The sequence below is a fragment of the Calidris pugnax genome, unplaced genomic scaffold (genome assembly GCF_001431845.1).
Source record: "Calidris pugnax isolate Ruff unplaced genomic scaffold, ASM143184v1 scaffold18, whole genome shotgun sequence".
Taxonomy (NCBI): domain Eukaryota; kingdom Metazoa; phylum Chordata; class Aves; order Charadriiformes; family Scolopacidae; genus Calidris; species Calidris pugnax.
This window is the reverse complement of record NW_015090812.1, coordinates 882058-901183: the sequence shown is the minus strand read 5'-3', so window position 1 is coordinate 901183 and position 19126 is coordinate 882058. Positions and strand designations below refer to the sequence as shown.

The following is a 19126-nucleotide window of genomic DNA, read 5'->3' as shown; positions in this document are numbered from 1 at the left end:
TGGTGAAACGCTGAGGAAATCCATGGGCTGGATTCTGTGCATTCCTTGGATTTCTGCCTTGGCCCCCGTGCATCGCGGGATGCTCCGCTCCTGATCCCAGCCTGGTCTCTGCCTCTCGCCAGGCTCTGAGCGGGGCCAAGAGGAGAGGCTGGGAGCGAGTACAAAAATGAGCTGCACAGAACCAAGTCCTTTGAATTGCGTGGCTGTTTGGTTGAAGATAAGTAAATGCTTTCCCCAACCTTTGCCTGCAGGATTTATCCTTTCAAACGCCTGTGGCTGAGTTTCCCATACGCTGCTCTGCTGAGAGCTTTTGATTTACAGCTTGTCTTTAGGTGATCAGAACATGCTTTCTTCATGTGTTTAACTCTTAAGGCATAAGATGAGACTTTTTTTTTCTTTCAGGCACTTCTGTAAGATGTTTTTAAACACATACATAAAGTCCCATATTTTATTCCAGCTGGGACTCTTTAGTCTGGAGAAGAGAAGGCTGAGGGGAGACCTTATCAATGCCTACAAGTATCTCAAGGGAGGGTTGAAGGAGGAGGGAGCCAGACTCTTTTCAGTGGTTCCCAGTGAGAGGACGAGGGGCAACGGGCACAAGTTGGAACATAAGAGGTTCCACTCAAATATGAGGAGAAACTTCTTCACGGTGAGGGTGACAGAGCCCTGGGACAGGCTGCCCAGGGAGGTTGTGGAGTCCCCTTCCTTGGAGATTTTCAAGACCCGCCTGGATGCAGTCCTGAGTAACATGCTCTAGCTCTAGGCAATCCTGCTTCAGCAGGGGAGTTGGACTAGATGATCTCTATGGTCCCTTCCAACTCTAAAAAATTCAGTGAAATTCAGTGAAATTAAAGAGGAAAAAATTCTGCTTGCGTTACGGTAGCCTAGAAGGTAGTAGGTAGGACCAGACATCAAACCCAGAAGACCCACTGCATGAGAAGTCATGTCCTTTCATCTCAAGATGTGTATCTGCAAAGCAGCAGTATTTCTGCTTCCTCCTCTGTCACGCTTTGGCAAGCAGAGACTGTGTGATGGTACTGAATCTGTAGCAAAATGGGGTTTGCATCATGTTCCTGTGAGAGCTGTTCACCCCAGAAATAGAAGTGCATCAGTACAGTTTTTGAAGCAATATTTGGAGCCTTTTTTTTTAATATGCTTCTGATTTGCCTCAAACAATATCACTGAAGTCGTATCTCACTTGGTTCAGTTTTACAGAGGCCAAAAAAACTGCAGAGCTAATTCCACAAGCCAAGTACTTTTAAATGGCAGTTGAGGAAAAACATTAGCAAGGCAGAATGCTATTTAATTGAAGTAAAAAAAGGCTCTGGAAAGTTACAAAGTTATCAGATGTCAACTTAGGAATGCACTTTAAAGAGGACAGAGGAAAAGAAGCCGTACATAATAAGCATCTTAGGAAAATAAGGCACTTTATGTGTAGGGGGAATCGATGTTCATCTGTTTTCTTCTCCCTGCATTTTAGAAAAATTATTCCAAGTTTTCACATTATCAGTACAGTTTTTGAAGCAATATTTGGAGCCTTTTTTTTTAATATGCTTCTGATTTGCCTCAAACAATATCACTGAAGTCGTATCTCACTTGGTTCAGTTTTACAGAGGCCAAAAAAACTGCAGAGCTAATTCCACAAGCCAAGTACTTTTAAATGGCAGTTGAGGAAAAACATTAGCAAGGCAGAATGCTATTTAATTGAAGTAAAAAAAGGCTCTGGAAAGTTACAAAGTTATCAGATGTCAACTTAGGAATGCACTTTAAAGAGGACAGAGGAAAAGAAGCCGTACATAATAAGCATCTTAGGAAAATAAGGCACTTTATGTGTAGGGGGAATCGATGTTCATCTGTTTTCTTCTCCCTGCATTTTAGAAAAATTATTCCAAGTTTTCACATTGAATCTTTTAGAAAAGACCACAGCAAATATGAACAAAAAAACCCACAATCTGTTGCAGTAGAACAGGTATTCAGTAATGTGAATCCTAGACTGTAAACAAGGAGTTTACAAATGTAGACACTGTTAGAAGAGGCTAACAAAGATTTAGCACATGTATTGAAGTGTAGGGACCATAAAGTCCAACTGCATCCTCTGATAATCCACACAAAATTTGCAAAGAATGTGATGTCAATACGTCCTGGATGAAACTACTGTGGTCCCAAGAAGGGTCTTCAGTAATGTGAATCCTAGACTGTAAACAAGGAGTTTACAAATGTAGACACTGTTAGAAGAGGCTAACAAAGATTTAGCACATGTATTGAAGTGTAGGGACCATAAAGTCCAACTGCATCCTCTGATAATCCACACAAAATTTGCAAAGAATGTGATGTCAATACGTCCTGGATGAAACTACTGTGGTCCCAAGAAGGGATGTAATCTGTTTGCTAGCAAAGAACAAAAGCAAAGTGCTTTTCTAAGCTCTAACTTCTAGTAAGAGTATTCTCTTATTGGGCAAAATCAACTCAAAAGAAAAGTTTATTATTACGTTTTAGTGTGTCATGTGTTGTTGGTTGGTTGTTTTGCAGAAGTGAAGATGCAGTCAATCAGATGGCTGTTACTCCTTTCCCATTGCCTTCCAGCTCCCACTCTTCTACTGAGGTAAGGTTTTTGTTTTGTTTTGTTTTTTTAATTAGGGATTGCTAAATTAGACAGATTAATCATAATTAGCAGTTCATTATAAATTCGGGCACCTTGTCTAATTTAACACTGAATCATAAAATGCATTGGGTATATAATAGGCATATTTTCCCCTGTCTCTTCGTTATTGATCTCATTGTTACTGGAAGGGCCGACATGGCATCAATGACAGGTATAAATAGGTTATTGCTGTACAGGAGGAAGAAAAGTCTCCAAATGAAAACCTTGCTATCTCCTGTCCCACTCCTTTTTCAGCTGTTTTGAGTAGTCATGGTGAGGCTTTTTTGGATGGGACATGGATATCCTCCTGCAGAAGAGAAACAAGTGTTTGTCAGGGGAAGCTCCCACCTTCTAAGTTCTTTTTCCCCCAGAATACCCTCCTATCAGCATCTCCAAAACAAAGTAAGGGTGACCAGCAACTAGAGGTCACTGTGTCCATAGTTTGCGTTACAGGAGGCCCTTGAGACAATCCCAGCCCAAATGAGAGCCCTGGTCCACCACTGTCTCCTGTACCCCAGCATCGGACTCTCTCGTTCCTGCTCATTTTCTTCCTGGAGAAGCAGCCAAGGGGTGTTTAAGACACAATGTTGTAGCATATGATCTTCCAATGCAAAAACTTCCTTGGCGTGGTAATGTTACCAGTGTTTTTCCTCATTATAGTTGCTATCGCAGCCCCGGCGCGGAGCGATTGCTCTCCCGTGCCCCATGAATCCCTGCAGTCACCACATGGTTATCATTTTGACATCTCGACGTGGTGTAACAACATTTTCTAGATAAAGTACATGGTTAGCCTTGCTGTTGCTTCTTAATTCCATTTCTATCTGACCTAATAAAGCAAAAGATGTTTTGTAATTCGATTGGGGTTTGGTCTTGCCTGGGATTGATGAATCGTTGCGCATTGAACTCCTGGTATTTCAATAAGCATCACCGTGATCCCGCAGCACCGCTCCGTGCTGGGAGAGGCTGGATGAATGTCCTGTTGGCACGCCTGCTACTGCTTTCCAGATGGAATTCCACGCAGGCGCCGTGCTCTACAGGGCACGAGGTGCTTGGTTTTTCTTTGGATCCGAGTCATTTTTGGCCAGTACTTTGGCTTTTCCTTCTCTCCTGCGTAAAAGCCCTGTGGCCCAGGTGCAGCTGGTGGATTGCAAATTACTCTACAGTTTACAGAGCCCGAGTTCATCTTATTTTTGTTGACTCTTTAATACCTGCATTTGTTCCCAGCTTTGTTTAACATTTGTGTCTTCAGGAGGAGGCAGGAAGCTTTGTTTAGGCACATTCTGTGCTCTGTGGTCAAATGACTGTAATTAGACTCTACCAGCATGTGCAAACCAAAGCACTCAGGATGTTTGCCTTTAGAGGTAGATGCTTGTGGGTTGAGTTTCATGCATTAATGGCAAGCTCTTACTATTTACGTGGTATGTGTTTTATAAGTAAACGCAGGTTTTCACTTCCAGCCAGTATCTTTTTATTATATAAAATAAATGTGACCAAAAGATACTGTTGCTGTATCGAAATCTACATTGCTTTCCTGTGGCAGCTCTTCCTTCTGTAAATAAAGCAAAACAAAACTGACTGTGCATTACATCTTGAAATTATATCTTTGAAATACCAAATAAATATTTAACATTGTGTGCTACATACACTGTACATAAAACTTGTCAGATCAAATTAAATAGGCTGGCTGGTGTAACAGAGTATCAGGGTGCCATAGTTACCATGCACTGTTGTGTTAATTTTCTTCAGTTTATCTCTTTATCTTCATTAAGATATTTTAATATGGAAAATGACAAACAGTATATATGCCTTACAACAGGGTCTTGCTTCATTGCATGGAATTGCAGGACAGGGTAAAACTATGAGGTGGTGCAACGCTGTGGACAAGCCACCAGAGGCAAATTCTATTAAATATTAATTACTGTAATATATCTGTTTTAAAAAACAGATATGTCATCAGAAATCCACAGAATGAGATATTTTATTGTAATAGTGAACAGAGTGAGCCTTTGTACTAACACAGAGGTACTTTACCTGATCAAGTGGTGGGCGAGACATTTGGGTGATTCTCATTGCACGCTTAAATGTAAAATGTCTAATGAAAATTAAGAAATAGTTTTGCTTCTAGGACTGAAGCTCCAGAAATTTGATTTTGTTGTACATAGTCCATTTGGCTTTGCAACAGAGAACAGCTCCAGATTTGGATTGAAGGCTTAAGTGTGTTATAACTATTTTAAAATAAAAATACAAAAAAACTTTTCAGATTTGGGACCTGGTTGGTTTAAAAAAGGGAAGGAAACTTTAAATATTACATGTAACTGAGTTAGTGATACTCTAACTTTTAAATTCTAATTTAACGTTTTCACTGAAAAGATGCCATTTCACAGAATCACAGGATGATATGGGGTTGGAAGGGACCTCTGGAGATCATCTTGTCCAACCCTCAACTTCCTATATACCTTAACTTTAATTGTCGATATGGGAAGGAAATAATTTTTCTTCTAGTGACAACTAAGCTAGTTATTATCTAGAGAAAATACCAGAAAATTCTGATCAGACAGGCTTTTCTATCTGGTTTGGTGCTGTTTTATGTCTCAAAGGCCATTTTTGTGGGGAATCCTCTATAGAAAGAGAAAATCTTCATGCAGGAGAAAGCTCTGGAGCGTATCTTGGTGAAAATACTTACATCTTTTGGGCCATTACCTTCATTTGTTGGTTCTCTAGTAGCTGCTGTTGAATGTCATGTGCAGTATTGTCACAGTAAAGTACCTGAATCCTGAGCTTGGTTGCCCTGTGCTCTAACCAGACGAGCTTCGGCTCCTCCAGGGTGGAGCTCTCAGTCCAGCTGCTACCAATCTCTTTAGATTGTATGAAGGGAACTGGGCTTCCTTCCATACAAAATCAACAGTTTTCACAGCTGATAGGGATTAATCTGGCCTTAAAAGTTGACCCAGACCCACCTAAGTGCCCATATTGGACTACCTTGTGGTACTTCAGGCCAGCCAAGCGGAGACCAAAGTCTGTCAAAACTTGTATCGCTTGTTTGTCTCCTGACATTAGGATGCTTTAATTGTGGATCTTTTTACTTTTTCATGCTGCTACTTGTTTAGAAAAACAAAAGGAAAGGTAAAATTGTCTAATTATTTTCTTTAGCTATTAGGGGGGTTCTTAGCTGTGTTTAAAAAACTGTTATCGATCATTTCTACCAGGATCATGGTGGTACAGAACCTGCAAGTGGAGAAGAAGACCCAAGTTTGGAAGTTGTCATGAAAAGCTTGACCAATGAGGAATCCAACAAAGCTGTAAGTGACTTAGAGCATTATTTAATCATGATCAGAGCTTAGAAAATACAGGCTCATTGCCTTGGTTTGTTTTCTATCTGCCTTTGTGTTGGAGTATTGCTTATGTCAAATAACATCCAGTACGTGTAAGAGCACAATCAAGTTCTACATTCATGGACTGTTTTCATCAGCTAAGCAGTCAGTATAATTTGTTAAAATATCGAGATAAGAGTTTTTATGTAGCATTTTGGCCCTCCTTTGAGTTCTTTCTCAGTGAGGGGATTGAGTTTCCACTCTTGCCATCCATGTGTGACAAACTTCAGAAAAAAGTGCAGTCTGTAAATCATATTCTTATTTATATTCATAGCTTCGTATATTCTGAGGCCAAAATGTCTATTATCATAATCTAGTCTTGCCTCCTGAATAACATAGCTATAGAGTTACTCTCAGTAATTTCTACATCAAGCCCATAACTTCTGGTTTAATGTGGTGCTGTCAGTGAGCGCTGTAATAAATACTGAACTTCTCATTGATATAGACGGGCCTTTTTGTTGTTTAATATGTCAGGATTGTGCATTATCAGATATTTGAAAGTCCTTCGGGGTGCAGCTCTAATCTCCTTTTTTGGACTCCATGTTAAAAATTTAAGATGGAAAACTACTAAATGTGCTGAGGAGCGACTAACCTAGAGGTACATAAAATTTGCTGAGACAGTCTTTTTGTCCAACAGTCTCCTTCTTTTCCTAGGAGTGCGTTGGCTGAGCCCTGCTGTGTGTGCACACTCTGTGTGTGTCTCCCTCAGCCAAGGAAACCTGACATTTCAGGATTTTTTGTTCTTAGATGCCTTCTTCCTGCTCCATCATGTCTTTTGCAAAGAATGTCCTGGGTTTCACAGATAGGAATTGAATGTACATAATGTTCTATAACTAGTAAGTATTTGATTAACGAGTCTATGAACTCCAAGAGTTAGGAAGTGTTATGTGCTATTGGAGCACTGGAATTAACCACGCATTAAAATGACTGATTTGTGTTCCTAATGGCTTACAAAAAAGTTGGAAGGCACAGGAAGGACATGGACCTGTTGAAACGGCTCCAGAGGAGGCCACAAAGATGCTGCAAAGGCTGGAGCTCCTCTGCTGTGAGGACAGGCTGAGGGAGTTGGGAGGGTTCAGCCTGAGGAAGGGGAGGCTCCAGGGAGACCTTAGAGTCCCTTCCAGTACCTAAATGGGCTCCAGGAAAGCTGGGGAGGGACTCATGATCAGGGAGTGGAGCAACAGGACAAGGGGTAACGGGGAGATTTAGACTAGATATTAGGAAGAAGTTCTTTCCTTTGAGAGTGGTGAGGCACTTGCTCAGGTTGCCCAGAGAAGCTGTGGCTGCTCCATCCTGGAGGGGTTCAAGACCAGGCTGGATGGGGCTTGGAGCAACCTGGTCTGGTGGGAGGTGTCCCTGCCCAGGGCAGGGGATTGGGACTGGATGGTCTTTAATGTCCCTTCCAACCGAAACCACTCCATAATTCTATGATTATCTGTATTTGGTAGTCTTGTGCAGAATCCTCCTTTGCACTGAAATATGAATGAATCAGAGTCTTGTACATATTTCCAGGTGTAACTCACCCGGTTTTATTGCTGTTCTTGCCCAACTTGGCAAGAAACTTTTGAGGGATTGCAAGGTAATGTGAAAAACTACTCAGAGACTGAAGTTGTTAAAAACATATTAAAAGTATTGTACAAAAATAAACTCGGTGTAGGATATTGTGCTGTGCAGCTTTTTGAAAGCTATTAGAGGAAACGTGAATTTAATGGGAAGAAGAAAAATATTTGCAGTGGTCCAAGATAGGTGTGGAGGGAAGATGCTGCTGGGACAACAGGGAACTGGGAGCATATGGGCAGCTCCTGTTCAAACTTGAAGCAAGAAAGAAGGAAACTGTGGAGCCAAAGGGTAGAAATTGCTTTATTTTGAACTGAAAGGTAAAAAAAAAACAAGAAAAATATAAAGTGTTGATGTTAAGAGTTGTCCAGAACAGGGCATTGGCAGAAAGGTAAGAGAAGACAAAGGCATGGATTTGTTGAGACCCCGGAGATGAGGAGAACGTCGGTGTAGTTTTCCTTTCCCACTGTCCATACCAAGTTATCTCATCTTTCCACTTAAATTGTTCGTGTAACAGCAACTGGCTGCTACAATTTACTTTTTATCTCTGGAATTCAAACCTCTTTACCCAGCAGGCCAGCATTATTATCCCCACTGCAGCACAGAGAGCAGGTGACCTGTCCCAGGTCACTGGGGAGACTGGGAGGCAGTGAGTGTGTCACCCTGTTGGCTGCTACGTAGTCCTGCCTTCATTCAGTGGGTATTTGCTTAGGGGTAGCTCACTGATTTTTCCATTAGATAAATAAGACTGTTTTCATCAGCTAAGCAGTCAGTATAATTTGTTAAAATATCGAGATAAGAGTTTTTATGTAGCATTTTGGCCCTCCTTTGAGTTCTTTCTCAGTGAGGGGATTGAGTTTCCACTCTTGCCATCCATGTGTGACAAACTTCAGAAAAAAGCGCAGTCTGTAAATCATATTCTTATTTATATTCATAGCTTCGTATATTCTGAGGCCAAAATGTCTATTATCATAATCTAGTCTTGCCTCCTGAATAACATAGCTATAGAGTTACTCTCAGTAATTTCTACATCAAGCCCATAACTTCTGGTTTAATGTGGTGCTGTCAGTGAGCGCTGTAATAAATACTGAACTTCTCATTGATATAGACGGGCCTTTTTGTTGTTTAATATGTCAGGATTGTGCATTATCAGATATTTGAAAGTCCTTCGGGGTGCAGCTCTAATCTCCTTTTTTGGACTCCATGTTAAAAATTTAAGATGGAAAACTACTAAATGTGCTGAGGAGCAACTAACCTAGAGGTACATAAAATTTGCTGAGACAGTCTTTTTGTCCAACAGTCTCCTTCTTTTCCTAGGAGTGCGTTGGCTGAGCCCTGCTGTGTGTGCACACTCTGTGTGTGTCTCCCTCAGCCAAGGAAACCTGACATTTCAGGATTTTTTGTTCTTAGATGCCTTCTTCCTGCTCCATCATGTCTTTTGCAAACAATGTCCTGGGTTTCAGAGATAGGAATTGACTATACATAATGTTCTATAACTAGTAAGTATTTGATTAACGAGTCTATGAACTCCAAGAGTTAGGAAGTGTTATGTGCTATTGGAGCACTGGAATTAACCACGCATTAAAATGACTGATTTGTGTTCCTAATGGCTTACAAAAAAGTTGGAAGGCACAGGAAGGACATGGACCTGTTGAAACGGCTCCAGAGGAGGCCACAAAGATGCTGCAAAGGCTGGAGCTCCTCTGCTGTGAGGACAGGCTGAGGGAGTTGGGAGGGTTCAGCCTGAGGAAGGGGAGGCTCCAGGGAGACCTTAGAGTCCCTTCCAGTACCTAAATGGGCTCCAGGAAAGCTGGGGAGGGACTCATGATCAGGGAGTGGAGCAACAGGACAAGGGGTAACGGGGAGATTTAGACTAGATATTAGGAAGAAGTTCTTTCCTTTGAGAGTGGTGAGGCACTTGCTCAGGTTGCCCAGAGAAGCTGTGGCTGCTCCATCCTGGAGGGGTTCAAGACCAGGCTGGATGGGGCTTGGAGCAACCTGGTCTGGTGGGAGGTGTCCCTGCCCAGGGCAGGGGATTGGGACTGGATGGTCTTTAATGTCCCTTCCAACCGAAACCACTCCATAATTCTATGATTATCTGTATTTGGTAGTCTTGTGCAGAATCCTCCTTTGCACTGAAATATGAATGAATCAGAGTCTTGTACATATTTCCAGGTGTAACTCACCCGGTTTTATTGCTGTTCTTGCCCAACTTGGCAAGAAACTTTTGAGGGATTGCAAGGTAATGTGAAAAACTACTCAGAGACTGAAGTTGTTAAAAACATATTAAAAGTATTGTACAAAAATAAACTCGGTGTAGGATATTGTGCTGTGCAGCTTTTTGAAAGCTATTAGAGGAAACGTGAATTTAATGGGAAGAAGAAAAATATTTGCAGTGGTCCAAGATAGGTGTGGAGGGAAGATGCTGCTGGGACAACAGGGAACTGGGAGCATATGGGCAGCTCCTGTTCAAACTTGAAGCAAGAAAGAAGGAAACTGTGGAGCCAAAGGGTAGAAATTGCTTTATTTTGAACTGAAAGGTAAAAAAAAAACAAGAAAAATATAAAGTGTTGATGTTAAGAGTTGTCCAGAACAGGGCATTGGCAGAAAGGTAAGAGAAGACAAAGGCATGGATTTGTTGAGACCCCGGAGATGAGGAGAACGTCGGTGTAGTACTTAGTTTTCCTTTCCCACTGTCCATACCAAGTTATCTCATCTTTCCACTTAAATTGTTCGTGTAACAGCAACTGGCTGCTACAATTTACTTTTTATCTCTGGAATTCAAACCTCTTTACCCATCAGGCCAGCATTATTATCCCCACTGCAGCACAGAGAGCAGGTGACCTGTCCCAGGTCACTGGGGAGACTGGGAGGCAGTGAGTGTGTCACCCTGTTGGCTGCTACGTAGTCCTGCCTTCATTCAGTGGGTATTTGCTTAGGGGTAGCTCACTGATTTTTCCATTAGATAAATAGATACTGAAAAGTTAAGGGCTAGGAGGTGGATTTATACAAGTATTTGAATGCCTATAGATCCAGTTGGGCCAGCCCTTGGTTTAGAGGCATAAATGGATGAAAAATAGTGGCAAAAGTCTCATAATTTCAGAGTTTTCTTTCAATCAGGATTTTAAAAGTAGATGGCAAATATTTCTAAGTGTATCTTATTTTTGTAAGTGCTGATGGTTGTGATCTGTCTCTTCTGACCAGAGGGAAAATGAGTTTGTAGTCGCACTGCCATTAAGATTTTGACACTGCAGTTCAACACAAGGCAGCTCGTTATTCTGAGGGACGGAGATTTCTCTTGCAGTCTTTTGGTGACTGTTGAGGCAAAAGAAAACAGTGCCTTGTTTTTCATAGCATGGTGGTTGCTACTAGAGCCTAATGCTACTCCACCATTGTTATTGAATTTCTCAGTCATGTGTCAGGAGAAATCAGGAATGTAGAAGTCAACAAGTAAGATCAAGTTCACTGAGTAAATAAAAAGTATGTGCTTATCAGCAGAGATCTTCCACAAGTATGTACAGCTCAGAGCACAGGCAGGATGTTTCACCAAGTGACAGCTGTAATAAAAAAGAGGAAAAAAAAAAAAGAAATTAAAAAAATCACATCATTCTCTAGTCACTTGTTGCTGATAAATTTGTCAGTCTCTCCCAAGATACTTTTTGTTGTCACTTCATCACTTTAAAAAGTATAAAGTTATATAATGGGCGTCATTGTGGACTTGGATGATAAGAGGGGGGAAGAAAACAACTTTATTTCTGAACTGGAGCCAGTGGAAGTGTCAGGCAAAGTCTGCATGCTCGTTAGCTGAGCTTTGAGATGGCCTCATAGAAGGTCATGGTTTTCTGAGGCCTGGGGCTATTTTGCTTTCTGTAAAGTGTCACTGGCAAAGGATTGATATATGGGGCTTTGAGATGCGCTCAAAACTTTTCACTTTACAAAGGTGAAAATGCCTTGAGCAGTGGCTGTGTGTGCATCGTTAGTGTCCTGGCAGAGCATGTACTTAATATTCAGTGTCCTGTAGGTGGGATAATTAATCTGATGTTTGGGATATGAGAATGGTTTCATTTTCCTAAAAAGATTTCAACTTAGAACAGTAATCTGTGTGCACCACAAACAGAAAACCTGTCCTTGAAATGTTGGCAATGAGAAGGGGATTCGTAAAAATGCTTTTGGATGCATTTGAGGGAACTGAATTGTATTAAACCAGTCGGGTCACAGACTTATGACAAATGCTGAGTGTACAATTCAGTGCTCGAGGGACTGGAAATATTTTTATAGAGTTCAGGTACCTCTAGCATAGTCTGAGTTAAAGGGAGAAGATTCAAGAGATTTCAAGGTGATGCTTGCTGCTTCCTTGATGTGCAAGATGAAGTTGCAGATTTTAGTCACGTATCAGAATGAAAGGGAAGTATGAAATAATTTTTCATTGCTCATTAAAGCAATCTCTCATAAAATGACAAAGCAGTCTTCTCATTTCTCCCCGGCACCTCTGAAAATACAATGAGATCACCATTTAATCTTTTTTCTTGTTAGCCATTTGAATAATAGAGTTGGATAGGTATGGCAAACTTGGAGAAAAATGCAGAAAAAAGAAATGCAAGGGAGCAGGGAGAAAGCTTGTGGGGCATGGCATGATTTAACATCATAAAACTCCAGGAAACAAGGCCAATATTTTCAAGCTTGGTTACCTAAAATTTGTTTTATGTATTTATTTTTAAATGTATGAATTGTCATCTTAATTAGAAATTCTTTTGAGGAGCAGAAATCTCTCCGTTGCCTTTTGAAGTTGGTACTCGGCTTTCCTGAAAACTAGGCTGTTTATCAGGGTTTTTTTTAATATGGGGTAAGATAACTAACTAATACTGGGATCAAAGCAGCCTAAGTTTGGCTGAGAGCTAACAGGGGGAGGAGACTGTGACTGTCTGGAAGCAGCTGTAGAAGTAGGAGAGAAAAAAATATTTTGTAGCATATTGCAAGGATATGGAAAGAAATTAGGATACAAGTGGAGCCCGTGATTGAAGTGCCATTGTTTGAGATATTTCTAATGAGGCTGGATGATGCATTTTAAGCAGTTACATTATTTAAGTGCTGGCAGCATGCTCAGTGCTGCTGAGGGCTGCCGAAAAAGGGAGGGGGAAGGAGAGAAGAGATAATTAAAACCCCCTCCTGCTGTAGGCACCACAGGGTCTGTGCTGGTACCTGTGTGCTGGAGGCTTGGCACAGAGACCTGCAGGATTCCACCCAGCATGGAAATTGCTGTCCCAGTGGCCCCAGAGGACACACATCCTTCTTCTCTAGAGCTTCTTATTGCTCAGGAGCAATAGAACACGTGTGACGATCTCCTCCCCAAAAATCCCTTCCTTACATTGTATGCCTTCAAAACTGTTGGGTGTGTTTTGAATAATTCCTGGTATCAGAATCGTAGAATTGCCTGGGTTGGAAGGGACCTTTCAGATCATCAAATCCAACCATCAACCTGACACTGACAAAAACCACCACTAAACCATACCTCTAAGCACTACGTCTACCTGTATTATAAATATCTCCAGGGATGGTGCCTCAACCACTTCCCTGGGCAGCCCATTCCAATGCTTAATAAGCTTTTCAGGGTAAAAATTTTTCCTAATATTCAATCTAAACCTGCCCTGACGCAATTTTAGGCCATTTCCTCTTGTCCCATTGCATGTTCCTTGGGAGAAGAGACTGACTTCCTCCTTGCTACACCCTCCTTTCAGGTAGTTGTAGAGAGTGAGAAGGTCTCCCCTCAGCCTCCTCTTCTCCAGGCTGAACACCCCCAGCTCCCTCAGCCATTCCTCACAAGACTTGTTCTCCAGACCCCTCACCAACTTCTTTGCCCTTCTCTGGACACGCTCCAGCCCCTGAATGTCCTTCTTGTAGTGAGGGGCCCAACACTGGACACAGTTCCCTATATTCATGCTTGCTTTTCCTCTTTCAAGTTCTGAGCTTCAGCTTTGTGTTGTGCTACAAATGTATTTGCCTGGAATCATCATTTTGAGTTTTGGAGGAAATTTTATTTACACTAATGAGATATTTCCAATACACATCACTTTCTTTTTTGACTTTTTAGGATGTGAAATCTAAAGCTGACAAACCAGTGGTGGCAGATCAGCAGGAAACAGAGGAGCAGCTCCCAGAAAACGTATGTGTGTTTATCTTAACCGATAAGGGCAGGTTCTGGGGGCTTGATCTAGCTGAAGTTTGAGTGATTTATGGAGGGAAGGGGTTAACTGGGGAGACATTAAAATAATTTTCTTGGTGAAAACTTAGAAAAATTACTTGCTTCTCTTTAAGTATGTGGAAATAGTCACACAGGCTCATGTCAAGGATGTTTTTTGCTGTTTGAAAGTAAAAAAACACCAAACTAACCAACCAACCAACCAACCAAAACCCACATTAATTGGTATGACAAGCACACACGACTGAGAAAGGTGAACTTATGTCCCGACTTCCTTCATGAGCATTTCCAGAAGCACAATTATCCAGTCATCCTGATTTTCCATTTATTTATGAAGACAATGTTTTCAGTTCATCTATGCTTATTGCTTGTTTCCCTCCAGTCGACTTAGTGGATTTAGTAAGGTGTAACATCAACAACTAATTATTATGTCCACAAAACATGCCTTTCTGTGATTGGTAACTGATCTCCTTTGCTTCTGCTTTGCTTTTAGGTCCTCAACCAGATCAAACAATCCAAATCTTCAACAAAAGTAACAGCCAACTCACAGGAGATACCGCTGGTGCCAACACCTACTTATCTTTCTCCAGAGGCAGAAGCCACCAGCCGTAGTATGAATAAATTATTTTTTCTATATTTTATAGAGTATATCTATTACCCTAACCCAGGATGGATATTTTTTTCCCATACAACTTTTGCTGAGATTTTTTTCTTTGAATATCCAATGACCTATCATGAGTTATCTTATACAGTGTTTATATTTTTCTCTCATTTTGCAATTTTTGAGATCTTGAAGGTGTCTTTGCTTGTTTTTCTTGACTTCTACATGCAAAGGCTTTGTTCCTCTTTTTTAATTAAAAAAGAAGGAAAGGCAATCTGGGACATGTCCTGTTCATTCCATGGTGCTGGAACGTAGCCTTATCTGTCCTGAATGGAATAGACATTGCCACTGTTATCTGAATTGTATAGGTCATAACTGGATTAGATGTCCTCCCAGACATTTACTCTGAACATTTACTTCCAGAACTCTAGAGTCATTGTGATTTAGAGATTTCAGAAGTGACTCAGAGCAGCCTCCTAGTTCAATTTAGATTGGTAAAGGTGAAAAGCAAAATACAAGGGCTTAATTTGTTGCTCTCAAATGATTCCTTTGATGATTTTAATTTTCTCGTTGAATAGTGTGACTTATTTCTTTATCTTTTCCTGTTCTTAGGTGTCTTGCCACCTCCACTGCCTGTGGATCCAGCAACATGTCCTATAGTTCCAGGGCAGGAGATGACTATAGAGATATCTAAGGGCCGCTCAGGCCTAGGACTCAGCATCGTTGGGGGGAAAGACACTCCACTGGTGAGTTTCTGGTAAACTAATATTTACTGTCTCTGGAAAAGGAGACAACGAAAACGTAGAAACTAATGATGCCATGAATCTGTAATTGCTCTAATGAACAGTTCAGTACAGGGGTGAGAAACCAGCAACTACAATCTCTGACAACAAGTTGATAACTTTGCCTTGTATCAGATCAGTTGTTTGCTGTTCCTGTTTAACTGGAAAGGATTGTGTTTCAGTGATGCTTTCTGCTGTGGTCAGAGTTTACAAATATGTGGGTTTTTTAACTATTAAGAGTTTCAATCAGGTAAGTTACCAAAATGGTTGGACTAGAAATGAATGTCGCAGAGGTAGAGCTGCTTCAGCAAGGTTAACACCACATCTTGAGAGCATAAGTGCTTAGTAGCTGTTTAAACAAATGGTGATTTATCTCCCTGCCAGCAAAAGTCCTTGCTGAACAGAGGTAAACCAAAGGTAATCTGTTCTTGCTTTCTGCGTCTTTTTGCTTCATCTTGCTCTTTATTCTGCTGCTTTTTTAAAAAATATTTTCAGCTAAATTAAAAATCTATCACTTCAGGTATAAACTCAGAGAGTTAGTTATGCTCAACCCTGCTCTGCCTCCACCGTTGCTGTTTCCACTCCACTTTCCATTTTAAAGATGCTGTGTTGCAGTATAACAGAATGTCAGATTGGTTTTTCTAAATGTCAAATTCAATTCTTTCAGTAAACAAGTCTGCTGCAGAGGTGTCTTTACTGGGTTCTCCCAAATCCCCTGCCACAGAGACACTTAAGACAATAGAGCTGCTCAGGTACATGCGGCTGTTCCCAAAAATATGGTGGTGCGTCATTAAGCAATGAAGTGCTGTGAGTGTCAGCAGCTACAGACAGTTGCAGTGTAGTAATCCTTTTCCAGACCAAGAAAAAGGAAGAAAATCCATGAGGAAGTAGAAAGGGAAAAGAAAGTTTTGTTTTGCAAAATGTATGCTGTATCTTTTACAATATTAAAGCTGAAGTTGGAAAAGGTTCAGGTTTTGGTCCCATTTATCTGGGTCTCTGATTATGTAGAGCTTGGATGAATTGCTGTGTTTCTCATGGAGATAGATCTGAGTTGTGCTGCAGGCTTAGAGCAGCCTTTATGGTTTTCACTTTGTCCAGGCGGGTGCTGTTCTGTACCCCGGCCCTTTTTTGTCAAACTCCTCAGTGTCGAGTAAATTCAAATAAGAAGTTTGGCGTTAGTCATCTCTCTGCTTTTTCATTTAACTGGAATTTGGAAATAATACATGGCAGTCTGTCAGACGCAATCTGGTACATGTCTTTCATGAGATTTTAATATAAATAAATGAAAATTATAAAGATCTGCTTTACAGAGCAGATGAGAAAAATGCAAAGGATTTTATTCTATAAATTGAGTAAATGGTTTTGGTTTTGGTTAAGTATTATACTTTCATTAGTTTATTCATTAAAGTGTCCTCCTAGGAATTTATTTCAAAAATCTATGTACTTGATTGCAGTAACTGAAATTCATGAAGGGCGGGAGGTGCCTCTACCCACATTTCAGATCCTCACATTACAGGACTTACCCAAATGAGTCCCTGGTTCTTTTCATATTACTGAATCTGCTCCTCTGAAGGCGGGCGATGTTGTTTCATAGGAAACAAGTTGCTTTTGTGAGACCACAGTCTAATCTGATGGTTTGCCATGTGCAGGGACCCTCTCCAGAACTTGTTCTCCAGAAGTTGCTCAGCCAAAACAGGGTGTGAAACCCTTCTCCTCATGCAGGCAGCCAGGGTTGTGTCTTTAGCTGGTGGCATCGTCATCGCTCCGTCTACTTTGTACTACTCATCTCTCCCAAATTGTTTTGATGCCTTACATTTTTGGCCATGAAGGCAAAAAAGCCGTTTGTTAAAGAGTTGAAATGAAGCCCACATAAGAAAATGAGGAGGGATGACAGAAAATCCTACTCAGAACTGCAGGAAAGTTTCTGTCTTTCTGGGTTTTGTGGACTCGAGAGGAAAATAGAATCTAAAAAAAACCAAAGTCATGTTCAAGGAGCTGAGTGATGTGTCTTGTCTTGCTCTCCATTGTTTGTTTTTAATTTGGGGATATAGACGGGCATCTTTTGTATTTTAAAAAAGGCAGAATGAATTGACTTACAGCTTCACTGCTTCTGTATGTGTTCTGCTTACATGCCACGGAAGTTCATCACTTCTGAAGGTCTTGTGTGGCAGAAACTGTGTATCCAAGACCCACTGTTTTCTGCAGTGCAGAATTAAAAGACAGCTATAACTGGCTTCAGCAGTTTGGGGTTGGATTTTTAGCTATTTCTGAAATGGGAATTGTCAGATCAAAGTCAGAAAGACCGGGAACAGCACTATTTGTAGCCTCTTTCTGTGAGCACGAAGCAGGGATGCTGTCTTTCCTGCTCTTGTAGTTCAGGTGGCGCACACAGACAATAGGGGTGAGGTCCCCTGATGGCTCCACTGGGGAGGAGGGGTGAATCTGTGGGACCAGTGTCTGCAGAGACTTCTTTTACTGTTTTGTAAAGAGAAAACAAGACATGAACACCCGTTTCTTCCTCCTTTTTCTACTGGGGTATCTTTATTTCGTACCTGCGCAGGTGTGCAAGTGCCTACAAAAACCCCTGAAGGATACGAGCCCCAGTTCTCAGGATCTCAGAATTAATTTATCAGTCCAGGGGATACAGGGAGGCTGCTCCTCAGTAGAACTTGTCAAATCTAAGGGCCTCATCTATGTGGAATTAAAATGCACTTGATCTAAAAATACTTACCTGGGTCAAGGCTGGTGATCAGCACTGATGATTGACAGCAGCTCACGTGTGATGGGAAAGCTCGTTTTGGAGTATTTGGGATATTTCTTAAATACAGGATGTAGAGACCCAGCTTTTGGAATAATAAGAGACCCAGCTTTTGGAATAATAAATATGGGAATACACTGCTTCAAAATGAAATATAGAGTGCAACTTTTCAGTCATAACCTGAGGAATCTCATCAGAAATCACTAAGCAGGGACTTGAAAAACACCTAGCCTGCGAGCAGGGAGGTTAATTTGCTCAGGAGGTTGGAAAGTGATGTCTTAACCCCTGTGAAGTGTTTTGTGTTGAGAAGATTTTGCATTACACTTGCAGAATTGTTCAGGTTGGATGTATTATAAGCAAGGCCTGTTGCTGTGTGCTACGGGGAGCAGGAGAGCATCAGCTGGGAAGACATGCCTGTAGAAAGGAAGAAAGGGTTGTCCTTGAGAGTTGTCTTCATGTTGTTGGTCTTTAAACTTTGGTAGCCCTCAAGCCAGTCCTATTTAATTTTATTCTATGGGCTGATTTATACTTTTATTTTTTTCTTCACTGTCTTTCATTTCACCTTCCCCTGTGCCCCTGAGAGAGAACACAACACATGGCCTCTCCTTTAAAGCAATTAAACTGCAGAGTGGAGCTGGCTGAAGTACAGGGCTTTCAATTTGTGAGAAGATTATTTTTTTTTTTTGGTTGTAGTCCAATCAAACTTGTAAAAGTAACCTCAGAGTGGGATTTTTTTTTTTTTCTTTTAAAAAGTGTTTTCAGAAACATCGCAAAATGAGGTTTGAGGCTCTAACTCTGCTCCCCAGGACACCGTCCTGCCCTCTTGTCCCCCCAGTTGTTGAACGAGATATAAATGCTTGTCACCTCCACCGCCACTAATAGCAGCCATAAACCTGACAGGGATGTCATTGTCACTCGGCAGCTGCCGCTGCTCCCGGGGCGCCTGGACCGCTGGATTCCTGAGCTGGGGGTCACCAGCACTGGGCAGGACGTTGGAGCCTGGAGGAGCTGTGACTTTTGGTGGGACACAGAGTTCAGCTTTCAGACCTGGGCCTTCACGGCAGGGAGCCAGCGCTGGCACGGCCGGCTGGGACCCCGCAGGGTAACTGGCCCTGCAGCACAGGTCCTCCATAGTCCAGTCCTCCATAAACTTAGGAAACATTCCTCAGCTATTCTGCTTTTGATTCACACATTCTGCAGAAGTTGTTTCGAGGCAAATA

At 41.5% G+C, this 19126-nt stretch overlaps 1 protein-coding gene across 1 annotated transcript in view; it reads left to right on the top strand.

The window, feature by feature from the left end:
• The window catches only part of INADL (InaD-like (Drosophila)), a 179326-nt gene that overhangs the window by 128550 nt on the left and 31650 nt on the right, over positions 1–19126 (top strand). Inside the window, exons 29-33 of the mRNA XM_014939237.1 lie at positions 2530–2602; positions 5848–5940; positions 13658–13729; positions 14259–14376; positions 14979–15112. Of these exons, the coding sequence (XP_014794723.1) occupies positions 2530–2602; positions 5848–5940; positions 13658–13729; positions 14259–14376; positions 14979–15112 (490 nt within the window). The remainder of the gene's footprint in view (positions 1–2529; positions 2603–5847; positions 5941–13657; positions 13730–14258; positions 14377–14978; positions 15113–19126) is intronic.